General features: G+C 50.6%; 1 protein-coding gene and 1 long non-coding RNA gene across 5 annotated transcripts; both read left to right on the top strand.

Moving 5' to 3' along the window:
• Positions 1-792: 792 nt before the first annotated feature.
• On the top strand, positions 793-19,319 carry KIF23 (kinesin family member 23). 4 transcript variants are annotated; one of them, XM_068203480.1, is made up of 24 exons: positions 793-840; positions 1,032-1,092; positions 2,402-2,530; positions 3,502-3,607; positions 4,960-5,096; positions 5,864-5,973; positions 6,641-6,811; positions 7,850-7,891; positions 8,848-8,960; positions 9,214-9,335; positions 9,733-9,835; positions 10,126-10,205; positions 10,291-10,410; positions 11,032-11,191; positions 11,980-12,147; positions 12,387-12,544; positions 12,798-12,971; positions 13,381-13,560; positions 14,513-14,800; positions 16,438-16,668; positions 17,473-17,555; positions 17,885-17,966; positions 18,210-18,280; positions 19,084-19,319. In XM_068203480.1, the coding sequence occupies exons 1-24, from the start codon at positions 830-832 to the stop codon at positions 19,097-19,099; spliced, it is 2,916 nt and encodes a 971-aa protein (XP_068059581.1). In that variant the 5' UTR covers positions 793-829; the 3' UTR covers positions 19,100-19,319. The 4 variants fall into 4 exon arrangements, with proteins under 4 accessions (XP_068059581.1, XP_068059582.1, XP_068059583.1 ...); XM_068203481.1 differs by lacking the exon at positions 7,850-7,891; XM_068203482.1 differs by lacking the exon at positions 14,513-14,800.
• Positions 14,860-15,802, top strand: LOC137481645 (uncharacterized). Its single transcript, XR_011003569.1, has 3 exons — positions 14,860-15,316; positions 15,496-15,653; positions 15,702-15,802. It is a non-coding gene; the product is annotated as an uncharacterized lncRNA (long non-coding RNA).
• Positions 19,320-20,308: the final 989 nt, after the last annotated feature.

The raw sequence follows: 20,308 nt of genomic DNA, 5'->3' as shown, positions 1-20,308 counted from the left end.
AATTTGGACTACAAATGGGAATTCCCTGGAATTTAAAAGGAATTGAATCCCTCTCCCCAGCTCCCCATTGGAATCCATTCCCTGGGCAGGAAGTTTGCTTTTCCCTGGACTTGTACTGCTGGATTTTTCCCACATGTCCTAACACCACATTTCCACGGTTATTTTCCACCACGGATCATTTCGCACAGGTTGGGAATTAACTCGTTTCCATCGGGTTGGGAATTAACTCGTTTCCTACAGGTTGGGCATGATTTCCAACGGGTTGGGAATTAACTCATTTCCAGCGGGCTGTGATTTAGCTCATTTCCATCAGGTTGGAAATTAACTCATTTTCCACATGTCGGGAACTAACCCGTTTCCACAGTTTGGGAATTATTCCCAACAGGCTCGGAATTCACTCATTTTCCACAGACTGGGAATTCACTCGTTCCCATCGGGTTAGGAATTAACTGAGTGACTGATTCACCTCCAGGCAGGCACCCAGGGAAGCCCTGGCCCTGAAAACCATCTGCATTCCACCGGTTTTCCTGAAAGATTGGAATTAAACCAATAAAAAGGCGGGGGGGAGAAAAAAAAATCCCGGAAAAACCGGGATCGGCCGGGGCCGGGACTCGAACCCGCGGCCCTTCCACCACCGCCACCAGCCGGGGGCGCGCCCCTTTCGGGGGCGTCGCCATGGTGACGCGCCGTGCGCGGCGACGTCAGCGGGGGCCGCGCGCGCTGATTGGCCGGATTTGAATCGCGGCGGGCGGGCGCGCGGCCGCCGCCCGGTGCCAGCCCCGCAGCCGCGAGCCCCGGGCCCTGTCGCGACAGCGGCGGCACCCGCGACATGAAGGCGGCGTGAGTGGCTCCGCAGCCCCGGGAGGGAGGGCAGGGCAGGGCAGGGGCGGACTGGACTGCAGGGGGGCTCCGGGGCCGCCCTGCATGGCTGCCCTCAGCTCCCGGCGCTGCCCTCCCCTCCCCTCCCCTCGGTTGTCTCCCCTCTGCCCCGGCCGCTCCCGGTTTCCCCTGACGCTCTCTCCCCTCAGTAGGGCCAGGACGCCGCGGAGGCCGAGGAAAGCCACGAACCCCACGCAGAAGGACCCGGTGGGGGTGAGTGCCAGGCTCGTCCCGAGCTCGTCCCGAGAGTCCCGCCCCGCCGAATTCCCGGCTTTAATCCGGGATCATCCCAAGATTCCCACCCTGCCGAATTCCCGGCTTTAATCCGGGATCATCCCGAGAGTCCCGCCCCGCCGAATTCCCGGCTTTAATCCGGGATCATCCCGAGATTCCCACACCGCCGAATTCCCGGCTTTAATCCGGGATCATCCCGAGAGTCCCGCCCCGCCGAATTCCCGGCTTTAATCCGGGATCATCCCGAGAGTCCCGCCCCGCCGAATTCCCGGCTTTAATCCGGGATCATCCCGAGAGTCCCTCCCCGCCGAATTCCCGGCTTTAATCCGGGATCATCCCGAGATTCCCGCCCCGCCGAATTCCCGGCTTTAATCCGAGCTCGTCCCGAGATTCCCACCCTGCCGAATTCCCGGCTTTAATCCGGGATCATCCCGAGATTCCCACCCTGCCGAATTCCCGGCTTTAATCCGGGATCATCCCGAGATTCCCGCCCCGCCGAATTCCCGGCTTTAATCCGGGATCATCCCGAAATTCCCACCCCGCCGAATTCCCGGCTTTAATCCGGGATCATCCCGAGAGTCCCGCCCCGCCGAATTCCCGGCTTTAATCCGGGATCATCCCGAAATTCCCACCCCGCCGAATTCCCGGCTTTAATCCGGGCTTCATTCCCAGGTTTATTCCCGGGTTCATCCCGGTCCCCCCTCATTCCAGCTGTACCGCCGGGTTTATTCCCGGTTTATCCCTGTTTCCCTCATTCCCAGGTTCATTCCCGGTTCATTCCCGGTTTTTCTCTCATTCTCCCAGGTGTCCTGCCGGGTTCATTCCCAGTTCATTCCCGGTTTTCCCCCATCCCAGGTGTACTACCGGGTTTATTCCCAGTTCATTCCCGGTTTTCCCCCATCCTCCCAGGTGTACTGCCCGGTTCATTCCCGGTTCATTCCCGGTTTTCCCCCATCCTCCCAGGTGTACTGCCCAGTTCATTCCCGGTTCATTCCCGGTTTTCCCCCATCCTCCCAGGTGTACTGCCTGGTTCATTCCCGGTTCATTCCCGGTTTTCCCCCCATCCTCCCAGGTGTACTGCCCGGTTCATTCCCGGTTTTCCCCCATCCTCCCAGGTGTACTACCGGGTTTATTCCCAGTTCATTCCCGGTTTTCCCCCATCCTCCCAGGTGTACTGCCTGGTTCATTCCTGATTCATTCCCGGTTCATTCCCGGTTTTCCCCCATCCTCCCAGGTGTACTGCCGGCTTCATTCCCAGTTCATTCCCGGTTTTCCCCCATCCTCCCAGGTGTACTGCCGCGTGCGGCCGCTCAGCCGGGCAGACCAGGAATGCTGCATCGAGGTCATCAACGGCACCACGGTGCAGCTCCACCCTCCCGAGGGCTACCGCGTGTTCCGGAACGGCGAATACCGCGAGGTAACGGCATTCCTGCCGGGAATTCGCCCGGAATTCCTGCCCCGTCGTCCCTGGAAGTGCCACTGGAGCAGCCTGGCTCAGCGGGAGGTGTCCCTGCCCTTGGCAGTGGGGTTGGCTTTAAGGTCCCTTCCCACCCAAAGTTCTGGAATTCCATGAATTCCATCCTGCTCCTGCTCTCCAAGTCTTCCCATGATTCATGGCACTTGCAGAGTGCAAAATCCCAAGGTTTTCCACCCAAAAACCCATCTAGGACAAAAAACATCACTTCCTGATCCATCAAATATGTGGGAAGGACCTTAAGGCTCTTGCCATTCCATGGAAATCCACCATCCCAGATTGATCCAACCTGGCCTTGGACATTCCAGAGAAGAGGAATCCACAGCTTCTCTGGGTGGGAATTTTACCTGGGATGTGGAATATTTTGTTTCCAATTTCAGCTGGAAAATTCCTATGGGAAGGGCATTAAGGGGTCTTCAAAGGTTTAAATAAAACAGGCAAAGCTTAATTAATGGAATGCTAATTTAATTAAACGAGGTTTTGTTCAGAAATTTGGAATTCAGGTGTTTCCCTAAGGAAGAGTTTTGGTGGGAAAATGGCCATCAAAAGTTAAAATTTGTTTAAAAATTGATTAAAATAATTCATTAATAAAATAAAACCATTTTGAAATTTAGGACTATTAAAATTCGTTTTAAAATTCATTAAAATAATTCACTAAAAAAATTAAAACCAGCTTGAAATTTAGGACTGAAAACTGAGGCTGGACTGGGAAAAGGTCCAAAATAAACAAAATTCCATGAGGGAACAGCTCCGCTTTGGCCACGGTGGATGTTCCTTTGCTTGGATTCTGGGGGGAGCTGGAAGGAGATTCCAGCTTTTTGCTGTCCTTTGGGAGTTCTCCGCTCAGTGGGATCCTTCTGGCCACTCCAGGCCGTGGAGCTGGAATTCCAGGGTGGTTTTCCCTCTCTTGGCAGACCCAGTATTCCTTCAAGGAGGTCTTTGGCACGCTGGTGGTGCAGAAGGAGCTCTTTGACGTGGTGGCCAAACCTCTGGTGGAGGATCTGATCCGGGGCAAGAACGGTGAGCAGAGGTCTTCTCCTGTGTCCCCATTCCCAGGATTTCAGGGCTCCTGAGGTTTGGTTGGAATTGTGGCTCAGCTCCTCACACAAAGTGGGATTTAACTTCTCTTGGGCTCTTCCCTTGAAGAAATGAAGGAAAAATTGGCAAATATTTAATTAATAAGGTAATTGTATCCCACTGAAATTCCCAATCTGTTCCTGCTGTTCTAACAAGAGATTTCAGCTTGGAGGAAGCCATTCCCCTGGAAGCTCTTCATTCCCAGGAGGAATCCTGGGATGGTTTGGGTGGGAATGGGTGATCCAGGGCTCCCAAGGTTTGGTTGGAATTGTGGCTTAGCTCCTCACACCGCACCCCTGGAAGCTCTTTCTGGAATGGAAATCCTGGGTTGCTTGGGTGGGAATGGGTGATCCCGTGCCATGGAAGGGCTAAGCCTCCTGGCTTAGCAGGAGGTGTCCCTGCCTTTGGCAATGGGATTGGCTTTAAGGTCCCTTCCCACCCAAAGCGTTCTGGAATTCCATGAATTTCGCATCCAAATCCTTCTCCCTGCTCTCCCAAGTTTTCCCATGGTTTGTGGGAGTTGCAAATTGTGAAATCCGCATTTTGGGCTTTTAGCAAAGCACGTTTTGAACTCCCAAAAAAGCAACAAATGGCAAAAAAGCATCGCTTCCTAAACCATCAGATCTATGGGAAGGACATTAAAGCTCATCCCATTCCATGGGCAGGGAAACCCTCCAGTACCCCAGGGTGCTCCAAGCCCCATCCAGTCTGGAATATTCCAGGGATGGCACAACCAGTGCCAGGGCTGGTTTGTGGCTCTTGGAGAGGATGGTGGATATTCCCAGCTGTGACCACCAGCCAGAGCTGCCAGCACTTTGGATGGTGTGGAATATTTGAGGCGGGTTGATGTGGCAGGCACATTCTTCTCTCTCTCAGGATTTTTCGTAGAGGAGCACAGAGAGAAGAAAGAGAAAACGATTTCTGTTTCTGCTCCTTGTTTTTCCCATGTGGAATGTGTTTGGAGAATTGTTCACCTGGGGTGATTGCTTGGTTGGGTTCTGGTGAGGATTGTTTGAGCTGATGGCCAATCCAACCCACCTGTGGCTGGACTCAGAGAGGTCCACGAGTTGTGAGGAGTTAGATATGGGAGTTAGAACAAGTAGGTTTGCAGTTTTAGTATCTCCTCTAAATGGTGTATTAATGTATTATAGCATAGTTAAAATAAAGAAATCATTCAGCCCTCTGGACTGGAGTCACACACCAGCATTTCTTCCTGCCGACTTCACCTGCATTTGCAACAGGTTGGTTTTGTTTTCCCAGTCCCGTTGATTTCTCCCTTTTCCCTGCGTTCCCAGGTCTCCTGTTCACCTACGGAGTGACGGGCAGCGGGAAGACCCACACCATGACAGGGTCTCCTGGGGACGGGGGGCTGCTGCCCCGCTGCCTGGCCATGATCTTCAACAGCATCGGCCCCTTCCAGGCCAAGAGATTCGTGAGTGGCTCCCCTGATCCTCCCCACAGCCCCAAATCCAGGGATTTCTGCTCCAAACCTGCCCACTGGAGGGCTTGGAAGAGAGGAAAAAAAACCCCAACGCCAGGGTCCTCGTTCCAAAAGGGTTTGAATTTCTGGGAATGCTTTTAAAGCATTCAGTGGTTTGGTGCTTACTGCCCAAGCCCATCCTAGGAAAAAATCTTTTAAAAACACATGGGAAAGAATCCAGCCAGCAATATTTCAGTACTGATGGCCAAGGTGTTCCCTTCCTCCTTAGTCTGAGTGATTAATAAGCATATCTTTAATTAATTCAGCAGTTGTATCCCACTGAAATTCCCAATCTATTCCTGCTGTTCTAATAGGTGATTTCGGCATGGACGAAGCCACTCCATGGCTTTTTTTCCCCCCTGGAAACAGTGGAAAACATTGGTTTGGTGCTCCATATTTCCATATTATTCCGCTTAATTTCAGTAATTCCCATAAAACCAAAAATTGTCTCCTCATGAAATTAGGGATATTTTTCCAAAGGCGTGCAATTGTGGTGCCTAAAATATACTGAAATAATCCTGGAATTCTTATCCTTGGGAGCTTTTCTAAAACATTATTTTACAAATTTTGTCAGATCTTGCTGGGTCGAGTGCCAGTGAGGAGCATGGTATTAATAAATTAATACCAGATTAATCAGACTAATTAATTGATCAAATAATGCTTTTGTTGGCCAGCACCTGGATGTCGGAATTGGCTGAAATTCCTGGTTTTTCCCTCAGGTTTTCAAGCTGGATGACAAGAACGGGGTGGATGTGCAGAGCGAGGTGGAGGCTCTGCTGGAACGCCAGAAGAGAGAGGCCCTGCCGACCCCAAAAACTCCAGCTGGGAAGTGAGTGACTCTGGGAATAGCAGAGGGAATTTATTCCCTAGAAATGGCATTTAACTTCTCTTGGATTCTTCCCTTGAAGAAATGAAGGAAAAATTGGGAAAAAAAATTGGCAAATATTTAATTAATGAGGTAATTGTATCCCACTGAAATTCCCAATCTATTCCTGCTGTTCTAGCAAGAGATTTCAGCTTGGAGGAAGCCATTCCATAGAATTTTTTTCCCTGAGTTTTCGGCCTTTTCCCCCCTCAGAATTTTGGGCTTATGGGATCATGGAATTCCAGCCATGGAATTCCCTCAGCTGGATCATGCAATTCCCATCCTGGAATTCCCTCAGTTGGATCTTGGACTTTCCACCATGGTATTCCCTCAGCTGGGTCATGGAATTTTCAACCATGGGCGTTTCTCAGTTGGATTATGGAATTTCCACCATGGAATTCCTTCAGTTGGATCATGGAATTCCCTCAGTTGGATCATGGAATTTCCACCATGGAATTCCCTCAGTTGAATCATGGAGTTCCAACTCCTGGCCCTGCACAGGACCCCCCAAGAACAGGAATTTTGCCGAGTATTGCGTGTTTCCCCACCCAACCCTGCAGATCCCCACTGAGCTGCCCTGGCGCCTTCTGGCTGCTGGGAATTCCATCCCAAATCCCTCTGTTTCCCGCAGGAGACAGCTGGATCCCGAGTTTGCTGACATGATCGACGTGCAGGATCACTGCCGGGCGGAGGAGGTGGACGAGGACAACGTCTACGGCGTCTTCGTGTCCTACATCGAGATCTACAACAACTACATCTACGACCTGCTGGAGGAGGCTCCCTGCGACTCCATCAAACCCAAGTGAGTTGGGAAATCCGGGATTTTCCCAGGCTGGGCTTGGGAATCAGCGCCAAGTCGCTGGAAGAGGTTTGGGATGAGAGCGGTGGGATGAGAGCAACGGCTGCAGGGTCTCTGTGTCCTATTCCAACGTTCACCATCTGCTCTGAGCCCACCAAACCCAAGGCAGTTTGGGAATTCCCATATTCCCAGTCCTGGGAGGCTTTTGTAGGATCTCCACCCTGGATTTTTTGTTCCAGCCTTAGGGAGCTTGGCTCAGAATTCCTGGGGATCGCTGTTAAAAACACATGGAAAGGAGTCCAGCCAGGAATGTTTCAGTACTGATGGCCAAGGTGCTCCCTTCCTCGTTAGGCTGGGTGATTAATTAGCAAATATTTAATTAATTGGGCAATTGTATCCCACTTAAATTCCCAATCTATTCTAACTGGTCATTTCAACTTGGAACAAGCCTTTCCATAGATTTTTTCCCTGGAAAAAGTGAAAAACACTGGTTTGGTGCTCCATATTTCCATATTATTGCGCTTGATATCAGTAATTCCCATAAAACCAGAAATTAGGGATATTTTTTCCAAAGGTGTACACTTGTGATGTCTAAAATCAATAGGAAAAGTCTGCAAATTCCACTTGGAATCCATGGATTGAAATTCCAACTCCATTAAAGGAGCCCGTCAGTCCTGTGTTAATTAGGGAGTGATTGATTAACAAAGACTAACGAGGGCAAAGCAAACTGGGAGCTGTCTCCAGGATCCTCATTCCAGAGGGGTTTGAACCTCTGGGAATGCTTTTAAAACATTCAGTGTTTAAACAGTGAATGGTTTGAAAGCATTTTAAAAGAAAATGGTTTTTTAAACATTAAATAAAATTTTAAACATAAAAATAAAATTAAAAAAAAAACTTTAAAATATAAAAGGTGTTTATTCCCAAAGCCCATCCTAAAAAAAAAAAAAAAATCTGGGACTATTTCTCCCTCTGGAAGCTGCAGCGTGGAAAGATTTGAGGCAGAAATCAAGGATTTAATATTTTTCCCCATTTTTTTGGTAGGTGGAACAATTGCAACACTCCTGTGAGAAATGGAGACTTTGTGTATGTGTCCAATGTCTTATTCCCATTATTCCAGCACTGTTGTCCTTGAGTAGAAGCAGAAAATTCCCTGCCTTTCCTTGCTTTCCTAGGACATCTAGGATGCTCTCCTTGCTTCTGTGTGCTTGTAGAAAAGCAATAGCTTCCACCAAAGCAATTAATTGCAATTAAATAGCTGCTAATTAGAGCAGTAGCTGGAGTGTCACTAATCCTGGCTGTGTGTCCATGTCCTGTATTCCCTCTTCCATCTTTTAGATGGATAACTGACCTTTTCCCTCTGAATTTTTGATGCGTTCCCCTCAGAATTTTGACCTTTTCTCCCTGGATTTTGACCATTTTTCCCTCGGAATTTTGGATGATTTTCCCTCAGCATTTTTGACCTTTTCCCCTCAGATTTTTGACCTGTTCCCCCGCATTTTGACCCTTTCCCCTCAGACATGTGACATTTTCCCTCCAAATTCTGAGTTTTCCTTCTGAATGTTGTCCATTTTCCCTCGGAATTTTTGACCTTTTCCCCCTCAGAATTTTGACCTTTTCCCCCTGTATTTTGACCATTTTCCCCTCAGCATTTTGGATGACTTTCCCCTCAGATTTTTTACCTTTTCCTCCTGAATTTTGACCTTTTCCCCTCAGATATATGACATTTTCCCTCCAAATTCTGAATTTTTTTCCCTCAGAACTTTTGGACGTTTTTCCCTCAGAATTTTGGATTATTTTCCCCTCAGGATTTTGACCCTTTTCCCCCACAGGATTTTGACCCTTTTCCCCTCAGAATTTTTGGACATTTTCCCCTCAGACTTGCGACGTTTTCCCTCCAAATTCTGAATTTTTTCCCTCCAAGTTTTGACCTTTTCCTGCTGAATTTTGCCCTCCAAGAAAATCTGCATGGCAGGAAGCTGCACAGAGAGCTCCCCTCCAATGGGATTCACTTGTTTTCCCTCTTTCCTGCCATCCCAAAGACCTCCCCAGTCCAAAATCCTTCGGGAAGACCAGAACCACAACATGTACGTGGCGGGCTGCACCGAAGTGGAGGTCAAATCCACAGAGGAAGCGTTTGAAGTCTTTTGGAGAGGTAAAAATCTTGGAATTCAGAGCTGATCCCACATCCCAGCACCTTAAACATCATCCACGAGCAAGGAAATTCCGCTGGATCAGCTCCATCCTTGGGATGGAGCATCCACAGCTTCTCCGGGCATTTAGGGCCTCCCCATTCCCCACCCTTCCCAACATCCCACAGCTGTGAAATATCTCAAACACTGATGCTGGAGGAGGTGGGAAATGTGGGGAAGCAGCAGGATTTTTGGGAATTTGGGATGTCTGAGCAGGGCAGAAGAAGCGGCGCATCGCCAACACGCAGCTGAACCGGGAATCCAGCCGCTCCCACTCCGTGTTCATCATCAAACTGGCACAGGCTCCTCTGGATGCTGACGGGGACAACGTGCTCCAGGTGAGTTCCGGGGAATTCCAGGAGAATTCCGGGAGAATTTAATGGAATATGCCTTGGAAACAGCTCCCGTGCCTCACGTTTGGAGGTGACAGAGTTAATCATAAAGTTTGGTGTTAAAACAGAGGGTGAAGCTGCTGGTTCCTTCGGTTTTCACCTCTTCCTTTGTTTGGGAATCTAAAATTTGGGGAATTGGAATGATCCAACAGCTTTCAATGCCGTGGCCCAAGGCAGGAGGGATCTGCCAAACTTCCCCAAAAACAGCTGTACTGCTGTCTGGGCTGTACCAACCCCTCTGAGCTCGTATCCATCACATCCTTTGGAAGTGGGTTTGGGATGAGGTGTCCCCCAGCCCTTCAGAGGGAATCTGGAGGGATCCAGGATTTCTTCTGTGTCCCAGGAAAAGGAGCAGATCACCCTGAGCCAGCTGTCCCTGGTGGATCTGGCGGGAAGTGAGAGAACCAACAGGACCAAAGCCGAGGGGAACAGGCTGCGGGAGGCAGGTAGGAGCCCCCTGGAGTGCCCTGCTAATTAACCCTGCTAATTAAGCTCCTGCTAATCCTGTCTCCTAGGGAAGAATCCCAGGAATTCTTGAAGCGCTCTGTTAGGATTTGATGACCTCAAATTGTGTTTGGAAACCACAAGTTTGCTGCAGCACTTCTGCCACTTCAGTTAATTAGAGCAGTTATTAACAAATATTGTTAATTAGGCAATTTATTCTTCTGAATAATCTGGGAACGTGATCCAGGGGCTGCTCATGGAGTGATTTTTCCTTGTGTTTGCTTTTTTTTAGGGAATATCAACCAGTCATTGATGACATTGAGGACGTGCATCGAGGTTCTGCGGGAAAACCAATTGTACGGAACAAACAAGGTGAGCAGCCCTTCCCTAATTATCCTTGGATTTCATCACCTGGATAAGGAAAACTCAGGGGATTTTCCCTGGCCTTTATTCCCAGATGGTTCCATACAGAGATTCCAAACTGACTCATCTCTTCAAGAACTATTTCGATGGAGAAGGGAAAGTTCGGATGATCGTGTGTGTGAATCCCAAGGCTGAGGACTATGAGGAAAGCCTGGTAAATTCCCTTTTTCCATTCCCTCCTGCTCTTCTTTTCCTGTTTTTTCCTGGATTCTTGTACTCCAAGAGATATAAGGAATTATAATTGTTGTTTGACCACTTCAATTTTTGTGGGATAAATCTGCTCTCCAAGTCCTGTTTTTCCTGTTCATATTACACCTGCTCCTTGCTTGGAAAAGTGGGAAAGGTTTTCCTCCCTCACAGAATTCTTGGTAAATTCCCTTTTTCCATCCCCTCCTGCTCGTCTGTTCAGGTTTTTCCCTGGATGCTTGTACTCCAAGACATGTAAAGGATTATAATTGATATTTGTGGGATAAATCTGCTCTCCAAGTCCTGTTTTTCCTGTTCATATTACACCTGCCCCTTGCTTGGGAAGTGGGAAAAGTTCTCCTTCCTCACAGAATTCCACGGAGCCATATTTGGGCCTTTAATCCCTCCCATTCCAAGAATTCCAGCTGTCTCTGCCCAAGCCTTTGTGTCACCTTGTGGGGAGGATCCCAAACCGTAGCTTCTTGCGATTTCAGCCGGATTAATTCCTCCTTTCCCGCTTCAGTGACTCAACCCCGCTCCCAATCCCAGCTCCGGGTGCTCCTGGTGGTTTTTCCCTGTTTTCTTGCAGCAAGTGATGCGTTTTGCAGAGATGACCCAGGAGGTGGAGGTGGCCAGGCCCCTGGACAGGCCCCTGTGCGGGCTGACCCCGGGGCGGCGCCTCCGGAACCAGGCATTCCGGGAGGAGCTGTCCCGCAAACTGGAGCTCAGGGGCGGCCCTGTGGGAGCAGGTGAGGGCTGCAGGGGGGAATTCTGCTCTGGGAATGATCAGCTGGGAAAGGGAAGGATTCAGGGAAAGTTTAGAGAGCCTTCCAGGGCCTAAAGGGGCTCCAGGAGGGCTGGAGAAGGGATTGGGGTAAGGGATGGAGGGACATCACACAGGGAATGGCTTCAAATTGGAAAGTGGGAAATTTGGATGGGATATTAGGAAAGAATTTCTGGCTGTGGGGGTAGGGAAGGGCTGGGATGGAATTCCCAGAGAAGCTGTGGCTGCCGCTGGATCCCTGGAAGTGTCCAAGGCCAGGTTGGAACGTGGGACAGTGGGAGGTGTCCTTGCCCATGGAACAGGATCACTTTGAGATCCTTTCCAACCCAAACTATTCCATGATTCCAGCAGAGTTTTCTGTTAGGAATTAAAGGCTGGGAAGTAAATTTTAAATCGATTCCACTGAGCCTTAACTGTGCCAGGCTGAACCTCAGTGCCCGGGGAGCTGCTGCTCTTCCCTCTTCAGTATCCCTGTGGAAGTTTCCAAGGAATTCCATGGGACTGGGATGAATCCATGGCCCCAGTATTGCAGATCCTGACAGGAAATTGTGCCAAGGAAATTATGGGATGTTCCTGGATGTTCAGGCCCTGCTTTTAGTAAAACAAGGAATCAAGGATGTCACATTTAATCCTTTCCCATCCATCACCTCTTTGGAAACCCGTAGCTCCCATCAATCATTCCCAGTTTTCCACGATCCTGCCCCTTGTCCATTGGAATTTTCCCATCCTGCTGACGGATTTTCCATCCTGCAGGACCAGAGGAGCCATCTGCTGCTGAGCTGTTCTTCCAGAGCTTCCCTCCCCTGCCTTCCTGCGAGCTCTTGGATATCAACGACGACCAAACGCTCCCAAAACTGATCGAGGCCCTGGAGCAGCGCCACAAAATGAGGCAGACGCTGGCTGAGGAATTCGGCAAAAACGGTAGGAATTTGCCCCAAATTAGAACATCAGGGCAAAACTCAGATTTGGTGCCCTTATTATTCCTCAAAGGATCCCCCTTGCCCCAGTTTTCTTGTTTAGATTGATTGTTTCAACCTTTTTTTTTTTTTTTTTGAGGAACTTTAGGCTTTAAATCTGTTGGGGAAAACAGAGGTTTGGATGTTCTGGGGATAAGGGAGAAGATTAAAGATAAAATATGAAATATCCAAATTCTCTTCCAGTTCTTGCCTTTAAAACAATGCTGCAAGAATTTGACTCCAGTGTTGCATCCAAAGAAAATTATATCCAAGGAAAACTGGCTGAGAAGGAGAAAACCATAACGGGGCAGAGGACGGAGCTGGAACGGCTGGAGAAGAAGATTAAAACCTTGGAGTACAAGGTCAGTTGGGTCATTCTGGAGCACAAATCCCATTTATTTTAATGGATTATTTGGCAAATTCCTTGCCATCAGGAATAAATATTCTGGGGGGAACTTCTACTGAAAATTTGTTGTCTTTTTACAAGGTGAGGCTTTTAAAACAGCAAAACGAGCGACTTAGGACTGAAAATTGAGATTTCCTGGGAAATACAAGCAGGGAATTCCTGGATTAAAAGGTCGTGTTCCCACCCAAATCCTTCCTCTCCTCCTGCAGATTGAGATTTTGGAGAAGACAGCCACGATTTACGAGGAGGACAAGAGGAACCTGCAGCAGGAGCTGGAGAGCAAGAGCCAGAAGCTGCAGCGGCAGGCGTCGGACAAGAAGAGGCTGGAGGCCAGGCTGCAGGGAATGGTGACAGAGACCTCCCTCAAGTGGGAGAAGGAATGTGTGAGTGCAGGAATGGGGGGAAAAGCAGGATCAAGTTATTGGGAATTTGGGGTGTGGGGCACTCTTAAGGAGGGGGTTTGTTGGTCTGGTTGGTGTTTGTGTGAATTCTGGGGAAGGAAAGGAAAGGAAACTTGGACTCTGCTCCCAGCGAACAAAGACAGGAGGAGAGGGAACAGCCTCAGGCAGGCTGAGGTTGGATACTGGGAAAATTCCCTCATGGAAAGGGTTGTAAACACTGGAACTGCCCAGGGAGGTTTGGAATCCTCATCCCTGGAGGTATCCAAGGAACACCTGGATGTGGCACCCAGGGCTCCAGGCTGGGTTCAGAGCCAGCTTGGCCTAGCTGATCCTGGTGGCTCTTCCAGCCTCAGCAATTCCATGTTTTCCACTGCTTTCCCTGTCCCTGCAGGAGCGGCGGGTGGCAGCCAAGCAGCTGGAGATGCAGAACAAGCTGTGGGTGAAGGACGAGAAGCTGAAGCAGCTCAAGGCCATCGTCACTGAGCCCAGAGCCGAGAGGCCAGAGAGGCCATCCCGGGAAAGGGAGCGGGAAAAGGCTCTCCCGAGATCCGTGTCTCCTTCCCCTGCGCCCGTGAGTCACTCCCAAACCTGCTGGATTTAGGAAACAGGGGTGAAGTGCAGGGATTTTAGTCATTAGTAGCCCCCAAGCATAGAGTTGGAGCAGCTTGCTTTGAGTTCCTTGTCTGCTGTTTGTTCTTCATCAATTCTCCTACCTCCTGATATCCATAGGAATGGAAAATCCCTGGATTTTTCTGTCCCTGTTTGCTTGGAGTCTCTCCTGTGTCTCACTGTTCTCTCCCTTCTCCCCAGAGCTGAGGTTTCAGCCCTGAGTTGGAGCAGCTTGAATTCCTTGTTCTTCTGTTTGTTCTTCATCCCTTTTCCCATCTCCTGATATCCATAGGAACGGGAAATCCCTGGATCTGTGTATCCCTGTGTCTCACTGATGTTTCCCTCCTTCCCAGAGCTGTGATGTCCCTGCTGAAGTTTGAGCCCCGAGTTGGAGCACCTTGAATTCCTTGTCTTGTCCGTTCATTGTTTATCCATTCTCCCACCTCCTGATATCCATAGGAACAGGAAATCCCTGGATCTGTCTGTCCCTGCATGGCATCCCTGTTTGATTACTCGCCACCTCCTGTGTCTCACTGATGTTTCCCTTCTCTCCAGAGCTGTGGTGACACCGCTGAGCTTGGGGACAGAGTTGGAGCAGCTTGAATTCTCTGTGTCCTGTTTGTTCTTCATCCATTCTCCCACCCCCTGGTATCCATAGCAATTGGAAATCCCTGGATTCTCCCTGTCTGATCCCTCCTGTGTCTCCCTGCTCTCTCCCTTCTTCCCAGAGCTTTGATGTCCCTGCTGAAGTTTGAGCCCTGAGTTGGAGCAGCTTGAATTCCTTGTTCTTCTGTTTGTTCTTCACCCAATTTCTCCCACCTCCTGATATCCACAGGAACGGGAAATCCCTGGATTTGTCTGTCCCTGTTTGCTTGGAGTCTCCTGTGTCTCACTGCTCTCTCCCTTCTCCCCAGAGCTGTGGTGACCCCGCTGAGCTTGGGGACAGCCGGGTGGCCCCGCGGGTGCCCAGGCGCTCCAACTCTTGCAGCAGCATCTCTGTGGCCTCCTGCGTGCTGGAGTGGGAGCAGAGGGGCCCTTCCTGCGAGCCAGCCAGCATTCCCAAACCCAGGAATAAAGCGGGAGCGGAGCCGGGCTCGGCCTGGCCCAGCCCTGCCAGGAGGAGAGGGATGTGCTGGAGCCGAGTGCTGGAGGTGCCCAGGGATAGAGAGGAGCTAGAGCAGGAAGAGGATCCGTGCTGCAGGGTTAGTCCTGGCCTAGTGGGGCTGAGCCTGGCTTAAAGGCTCTCTGTCCTCGAGCCTAACGTAGAGTAGAGCTGTTCCTAATGTGTCCTGCTGGTCCCAGACTGAGCCTGGCTGCTCTTGCCGCCCTCTTGGTGTTTGGAGCTTCCTTGGAAGTTGAGAATTCCCACTTTTAAGGAGCTCTGAGGTGGCCACACTCTGCTCTAGCCATGGGTGTCCTCATGTTTTTCCCGGTGTTTCCCTTTTCCCGGTGTTTCCCTTTTCCCGGTGTTTCCCTTTTCCCGGTGTTTCTCTTTCCCTGGTGTTTCTCTTTTCCTGGCATTTCCCTTTTCCTTTCCCTCTCCCTCGTGTCTCCTCCAATCACTCCTGCAATTTCCCAGCTTCCAAGGTGCTTCTGGGAGCTTGTCTTGCCTGGAAACATTCCTTGGATAAGCCTCTTGTGTGCCTCAGCTTTAACTCCCTTCCCAAATTCCCATTAAACTGCGAGCTCCAATTCCATGAATTATTTGGCTCCTGATGGTGCCTTCAGGATTCAGTCCAAGAGCACTTCAGGAAAGCAGATGGGGACAATCCCTTCCTTTGTCCCCTCCTTCCTAGGTGTGGAATGCAACAGATTGGACCAAAATTCCCAAGAAATATGACTTGACATGTAGTATTCCATGGATAATTTGATGCCAAGCTCATGGTGGTGCCTTCAGGATTCAATCCAAGAGCACTTTGGGAAAACAGAGCAGGACAATCCCTTGGGCTGGTGCTGTGGATTTGGAAATTTGGGAAGAGCTTTCCCAAACTTGAGGAAGCTTAATGGAATGTGGCAGATGGGACAACACTGGGATAAAATTTCCATGAAGTAGGAGTCGGCCTGGAATATTCCATGAATAATTTGATGCCCAAAAAATAGGAGTTGGCCTGGAATGTTCCACAGATAATTCGATGCCAAGCTCTTTGTGGTGCCCTCAGGATCCAACCCAAGAACCAAACCATTGCCTTTCCCACACCCATCCCACCCATTCCCTGTTCCCATTCCCCGTTCCCATTCCAGAGCACTCCAGTGGTGCTGCTGCAGCTGCAGTGTTCCCGCAGTGCGGGGAGCGGTGGGTGGATCACCAGCCCCCATCCCTGCCATTCCCCGTTCCCATTCCCTGTGCCCATTCCCTGTTCCCATTCCCGCTCTCATGTTCCCAGAGTGCTCCGGCGGCGCCGCTGCGGCCGCGGCATTCCCGCAGTGCCGAGGAGCGCTGGGTGGATCACTGCCCCTATCCCTGTTCCCATTCCCCGTTCCCATTCCAGAGCGCTCCGGCGGTGCCGCTGCGGCCGCGGCATTCCTGCAGTGCCGGGGAGCGCTGGCTGGATCACCGGCTGCCATCCCTGCCATTCCCTGTTCCCATTCCCCGTTCCCATTCCAGAGCACTCCGGCAGCGCCGCTGCGGCCGCAGCGTTCCTGCAGTGCCGGGGAGCCCTGGGTGGATCACTGCCCCTATCCCCATTCCCATTCCCTGTTCCCATTCCAGAGCGCTCCGGTGGCGCCGCTGCGACCGCGGCATTCCCGCAGTGCCGGGGAGCGCTGGCTGGATCACCGGCTGCCATCCCTGCCATTCCCCGTTCCCATTCCCCGTTCTCATTCCCTGTTCCCATTCCAGAGCGCTCCGGCGGCGCCGCTGCGGCCGCGGCGTTCCCGCAGTGCCGGGGAGCGCTGGGTGGATCACCGGCCGCCGTCCCACGTGCCCACGGAGACGCTGCTGCAGCCGCGCGTGCCCAGGGCCATCACCGTGGACGCCCCCAGCGAGCGCGCCCTGGCCAGGTGCGACCGCTACCTGCTGACCCACCAGGAGCTCGCCTCCGACGGGGAGATCCAGACCAAGCTCATCAAGGTGACCTCGGGAATCTTGGGAATACTGGGAACGTTGCGTTGGAAATGCCGGAATTTTGTTTTAAGTTACCCAGGGAATTCCTGGATGTGGCTCTCAGTGCTCCCGGCTGGGGGCAAGGTTGAGATCCAGAGTCAGCCAGATCAAAGTGACCTTGGGAATGTTGGGAATGTTGTGTTGGAATCGCCGAAGTTTAGTTTGGATCTTTCATGGTTGGGTCCAAAGGTTTTCCATGAAAATTCTTGGTTTAGAGCTTGGCTGATGTGTGCTTGGGGCCATTCCAGGCTCATTTAGCTCAGAAATTCAGTAGGAATTTTTTCATGGAAAATGGTGGTCAGACGTACGAGTTGCCCAGGGAGGTTTGGAGTGCCCATCCCTGGATAATTCCCAAGGAATGCCCAAGGAATTCCTGGATGTTGCACTCAGTGCTCCAGCCTGGGGGCAAGGTTGAGATCCAGACAGCTTATCAAAGTGACCTCAGGAATCTTGGGAATGTTGCTTTGGAATCTCTGAAATTTAGTTTGGAGTTCTCACAGTTGGGTTCCATGATTCACGAATCCTATGGTTTGTGGAATTCCATGGTTTGAGGGATTCCATGATTTATGGGGTTCCATGATTTGTGTGGATCCCATGATTTTTGGGATCCCATGATTTATGCATTTTCTTGTGGAAAAAGGCAACAATCCATTGGCAGTGAAATGGGAGGAGCTCATTTGTGTCCGTATCTCTTTGGGCTGGAATTCTGGGATGAATACCAGCATTGTTCCTGTCCCAATCCCTCTTTTCCTTGCCCTTTTCTCATTCCAGGGGGACGTGTTCAAGACCAGGGGTGGGGGCCAGGCCGTGCAGTTCACGGACATCGAGACCCTCAAGCAGGAATCTCCCACCGGGTGAGTCCAGCCTCTGGATCCCTGGAATTCCCAAAATTCCACTTGTGGAACCTTGAACTTGAGCTTCTGGAATCCTGGAATTCCCAAGGTTCCAGTGATGGAAACTTTAATTTGAGCTTCTGGAATTGTGGAATTCCAGGTGTGTACGTGGAACTTCTTCCAGGCCAGATGATCCAATGGGAAAATCCAATTTAAAATCCCATAAACTTGGAGAAATTTATAGTTGCTGGATCCAAGATTTATTAAGGAATACTAAAGATGTTTTCCAGTGTTGGAACGTGGCAAATTCCATGAGGTTTGTGCTGTAATTCCACAAATTCCCATTCCAGGCGGAAGCGCCGCTCGTCGCCTCCCAATCCCGACCCCGCTGGGGATGCCGCGGACTCGGAATGGACGGATGTGGAAACCAGGGTGAGCTGGGAATGTCATCCTGGATCCTGGAATTCTGGCCTGGCCTGGGTTGGGAGGGTGCTTCAGCTCATCCCAATCCAGCCATTCCATCATGGGCGCTTCCCGCTATCCCGGGCTGCTCCATCCAGCCTGGCCTTGGACATTCCAGGGCTGGGGATCCAAACCCCTCTGGATAAGGATTTGGGAATGCTGGGAGCTGGGAAGGGTGGGAAGCAGCGGATCCTGACTTTGGTGTATTCCCAGTGTTCCGTGGCCGTGGAGATGAGGGCGGGATCGGCGCTGGGACCTGGATTCCAGCACCACGCCCAGCCCAAGTGAGTGCTCCTGGAATTCTTTCCCGACAACTTCCAAACTTCGGGAATGCTCTCCCCCCTTGATTTGCTGCCCTTCCCACATCAGGTTTGCGTTCCTAAATGGAATATCAGGAATGGCACTGGGAATGCCCTGGATTCTCTCTCCTGCCCCTTTGACCTCTTGCTCACGTTATCCATTGGGAAGTTCCAGTTTCTCGGGATTGGGAAGTTCCAGTTTCTCGGGACTCCAATTCCCTGTGGGAAGAGGGAATTGCAGTCAAATTCCTGCTAAAATTCCAACTGCATAATTAGGGAACCACTAAGGAAGCCTGGAGAATTCCCTCTTTCCCAAATTATTCGTAAGGCATCCCTGGAAATTCCAGCTCTGTGTCGAGCTCAAGGAAGTGCTCCTGGAATTCTTTCCTGACAACTTCCAAAATTCAGGAATGTTTTCCCAACTTTACTGCCCTTCCCACTCTGGGTTTTCACTCCTGACTGGAATAAGGTTGGGAATGGCAGCGGGCATGCCCTGGATTCCCTCTCCTGCCCCTTTAACCTCTTGCTCATGTTATCCATTGGGAAATTCCAATTCCCTGTGGGAAGAGGGAATTGAGATTTGGAATCCAACTTCGTTTGCTGCTCCTGCTGCCTAAAAATCCAAGGAAAACACTGATTTTATGGAATTTCCTTGGATTAAATGTTGGATTTTTTAGGAGCTGTGTGTGGGAATTGAGAATGCCAAAACCTGGGAATGGGGGGTTGGCTGCTTCCAAAATTCCTCTGGATGAATCCTGAAAGTTCTCTGTGGCTCTTTCCCGTTGCAGGCGCAGGAAACCCTGAATTTTTCCTGCTGGAATCCCGGATTTTCCCAGCCTGAGGAATGCTTTGCTGCCACTGCTCCTCAAGAACTGCTTTGTGCTCATTCCCGGAGGTTTTTAGGGAAGCTGGGAAATGGTTCCATGGGTGATCCCAAAGAACTTCTGGATGGATCTGTCCTTTTGCATAGATTTAGGGAAATCCAAAAGGTCCCTCTGGAGCTCCAAACAGAGCTGGATCATTACAGACAGTGCCAGCAGGCTTTTCCCTGGGAGGCTTTTCCAGTGTCTTCCCAGATTTTTAATCCCAAATCCATCTTTTCCGGTCATTCCCTCTCTTCTGGGAGACCCAACCGCTGCTATTCTGAGCTGCAGTCCAGCACTTTAAGGGTGTTTTTGGCCATTCCCAATTTTACTGGAACCAGGAAAACCTTGGGAATACGGATTTATTCTGGCAAGAATGAATTTGGAATATTTAAGTGTGTCACTGAGCTGTCAGAATATTCCAGAGTCACCCAAAATCCTGGGAGCAGTGGGAATTCACATCCCAGCTGCTTTGGGGTGTGAGGAAATTCTGGAATGTTTTCCATGTGGGAATGGGGGGAAAAGGGGATTTCCTCACGGATAGGGTGGGAATTGGCTCTCTGTATGTCCCTGCAAGGTGATCAATAAATCCTTTTATTCCAAACCCTCTTCCTGGTTTTCAGGGAATTCCAAGGGGAGCGGCTTCCCTGGCTTTGCAGAAAGCTGGGATCTGAGGAGTTTTTTTTGGGATGGCAAATCCTGGGATCTGCTTGGATCCTGAGATGGGGTTGGGACAATTTTACCCTCACGTCTGCAAAGGGAATCTGGGGACATTTGGGGCCATTTTGAGGGATTGCCTTGATCCAAGGGTTTCCAGCCCATGGAAAAGCTTTTCTTCCCAAGGATTGGAATCCTCAAATCCCAGAATGGTTTGGATTGGGATTGGAAGGGATTTTAAAGCTCATCCTAAGGGCAGGGACACTTCCCACTATCCCATGTAGCTCCAAGCTGGCCTTGGATATTCCAGGCATCCAGGGGCAGCCACAGCTTCTCGCAGAATTCCATCCCAGCTGGGAATTCTGAATTCCCAATATCCCACCCATCCCTGCCCTCTGGCAGTGGGAGCCATTCCCTGGGTCCTGTCCCTCCATCCCTTGTCCCCAGTCCCTCTCCAGCTCTCCTGGAGCCCCTTCAGGCCCTGCAAGGGGCT

The sequence above is a fragment of the Anomalospiza imberbis genome, chromosome 13 (assembly GCF_031753505.1).
Source record: "Anomalospiza imberbis isolate Cuckoo-Finch-1a 21T00152 chromosome 13, ASM3175350v1, whole genome shotgun sequence".
In the NCBI taxonomy this organism is placed as follows: Eukaryota; Metazoa; Chordata; class Aves; order Passeriformes; family Viduidae; genus Anomalospiza; species Anomalospiza imberbis.
Note: the sequence above shows the minus strand (reverse complement) of the source record. Positions and strands in the feature narration are given on the sequence as shown.

Coding starts and splice junctions, on each gene's coding strand:
- KIF23 (XM_068203480.1), top strand. Junction 12,545..12,797: donor TTAAAACCTTGGAGTACAAG/GTCAGTTGGGTC, acceptor CTCCTCCTGCAG/ATTGAGATTTTGGAGAAGAC. Junction 17,556..17,884: donor AAGCAGGAATCTCCCACCGG/GTGAGTCCAGCC, acceptor TTCCCATTCCAG/GCGGAAGCGCCGCTCGTCGC.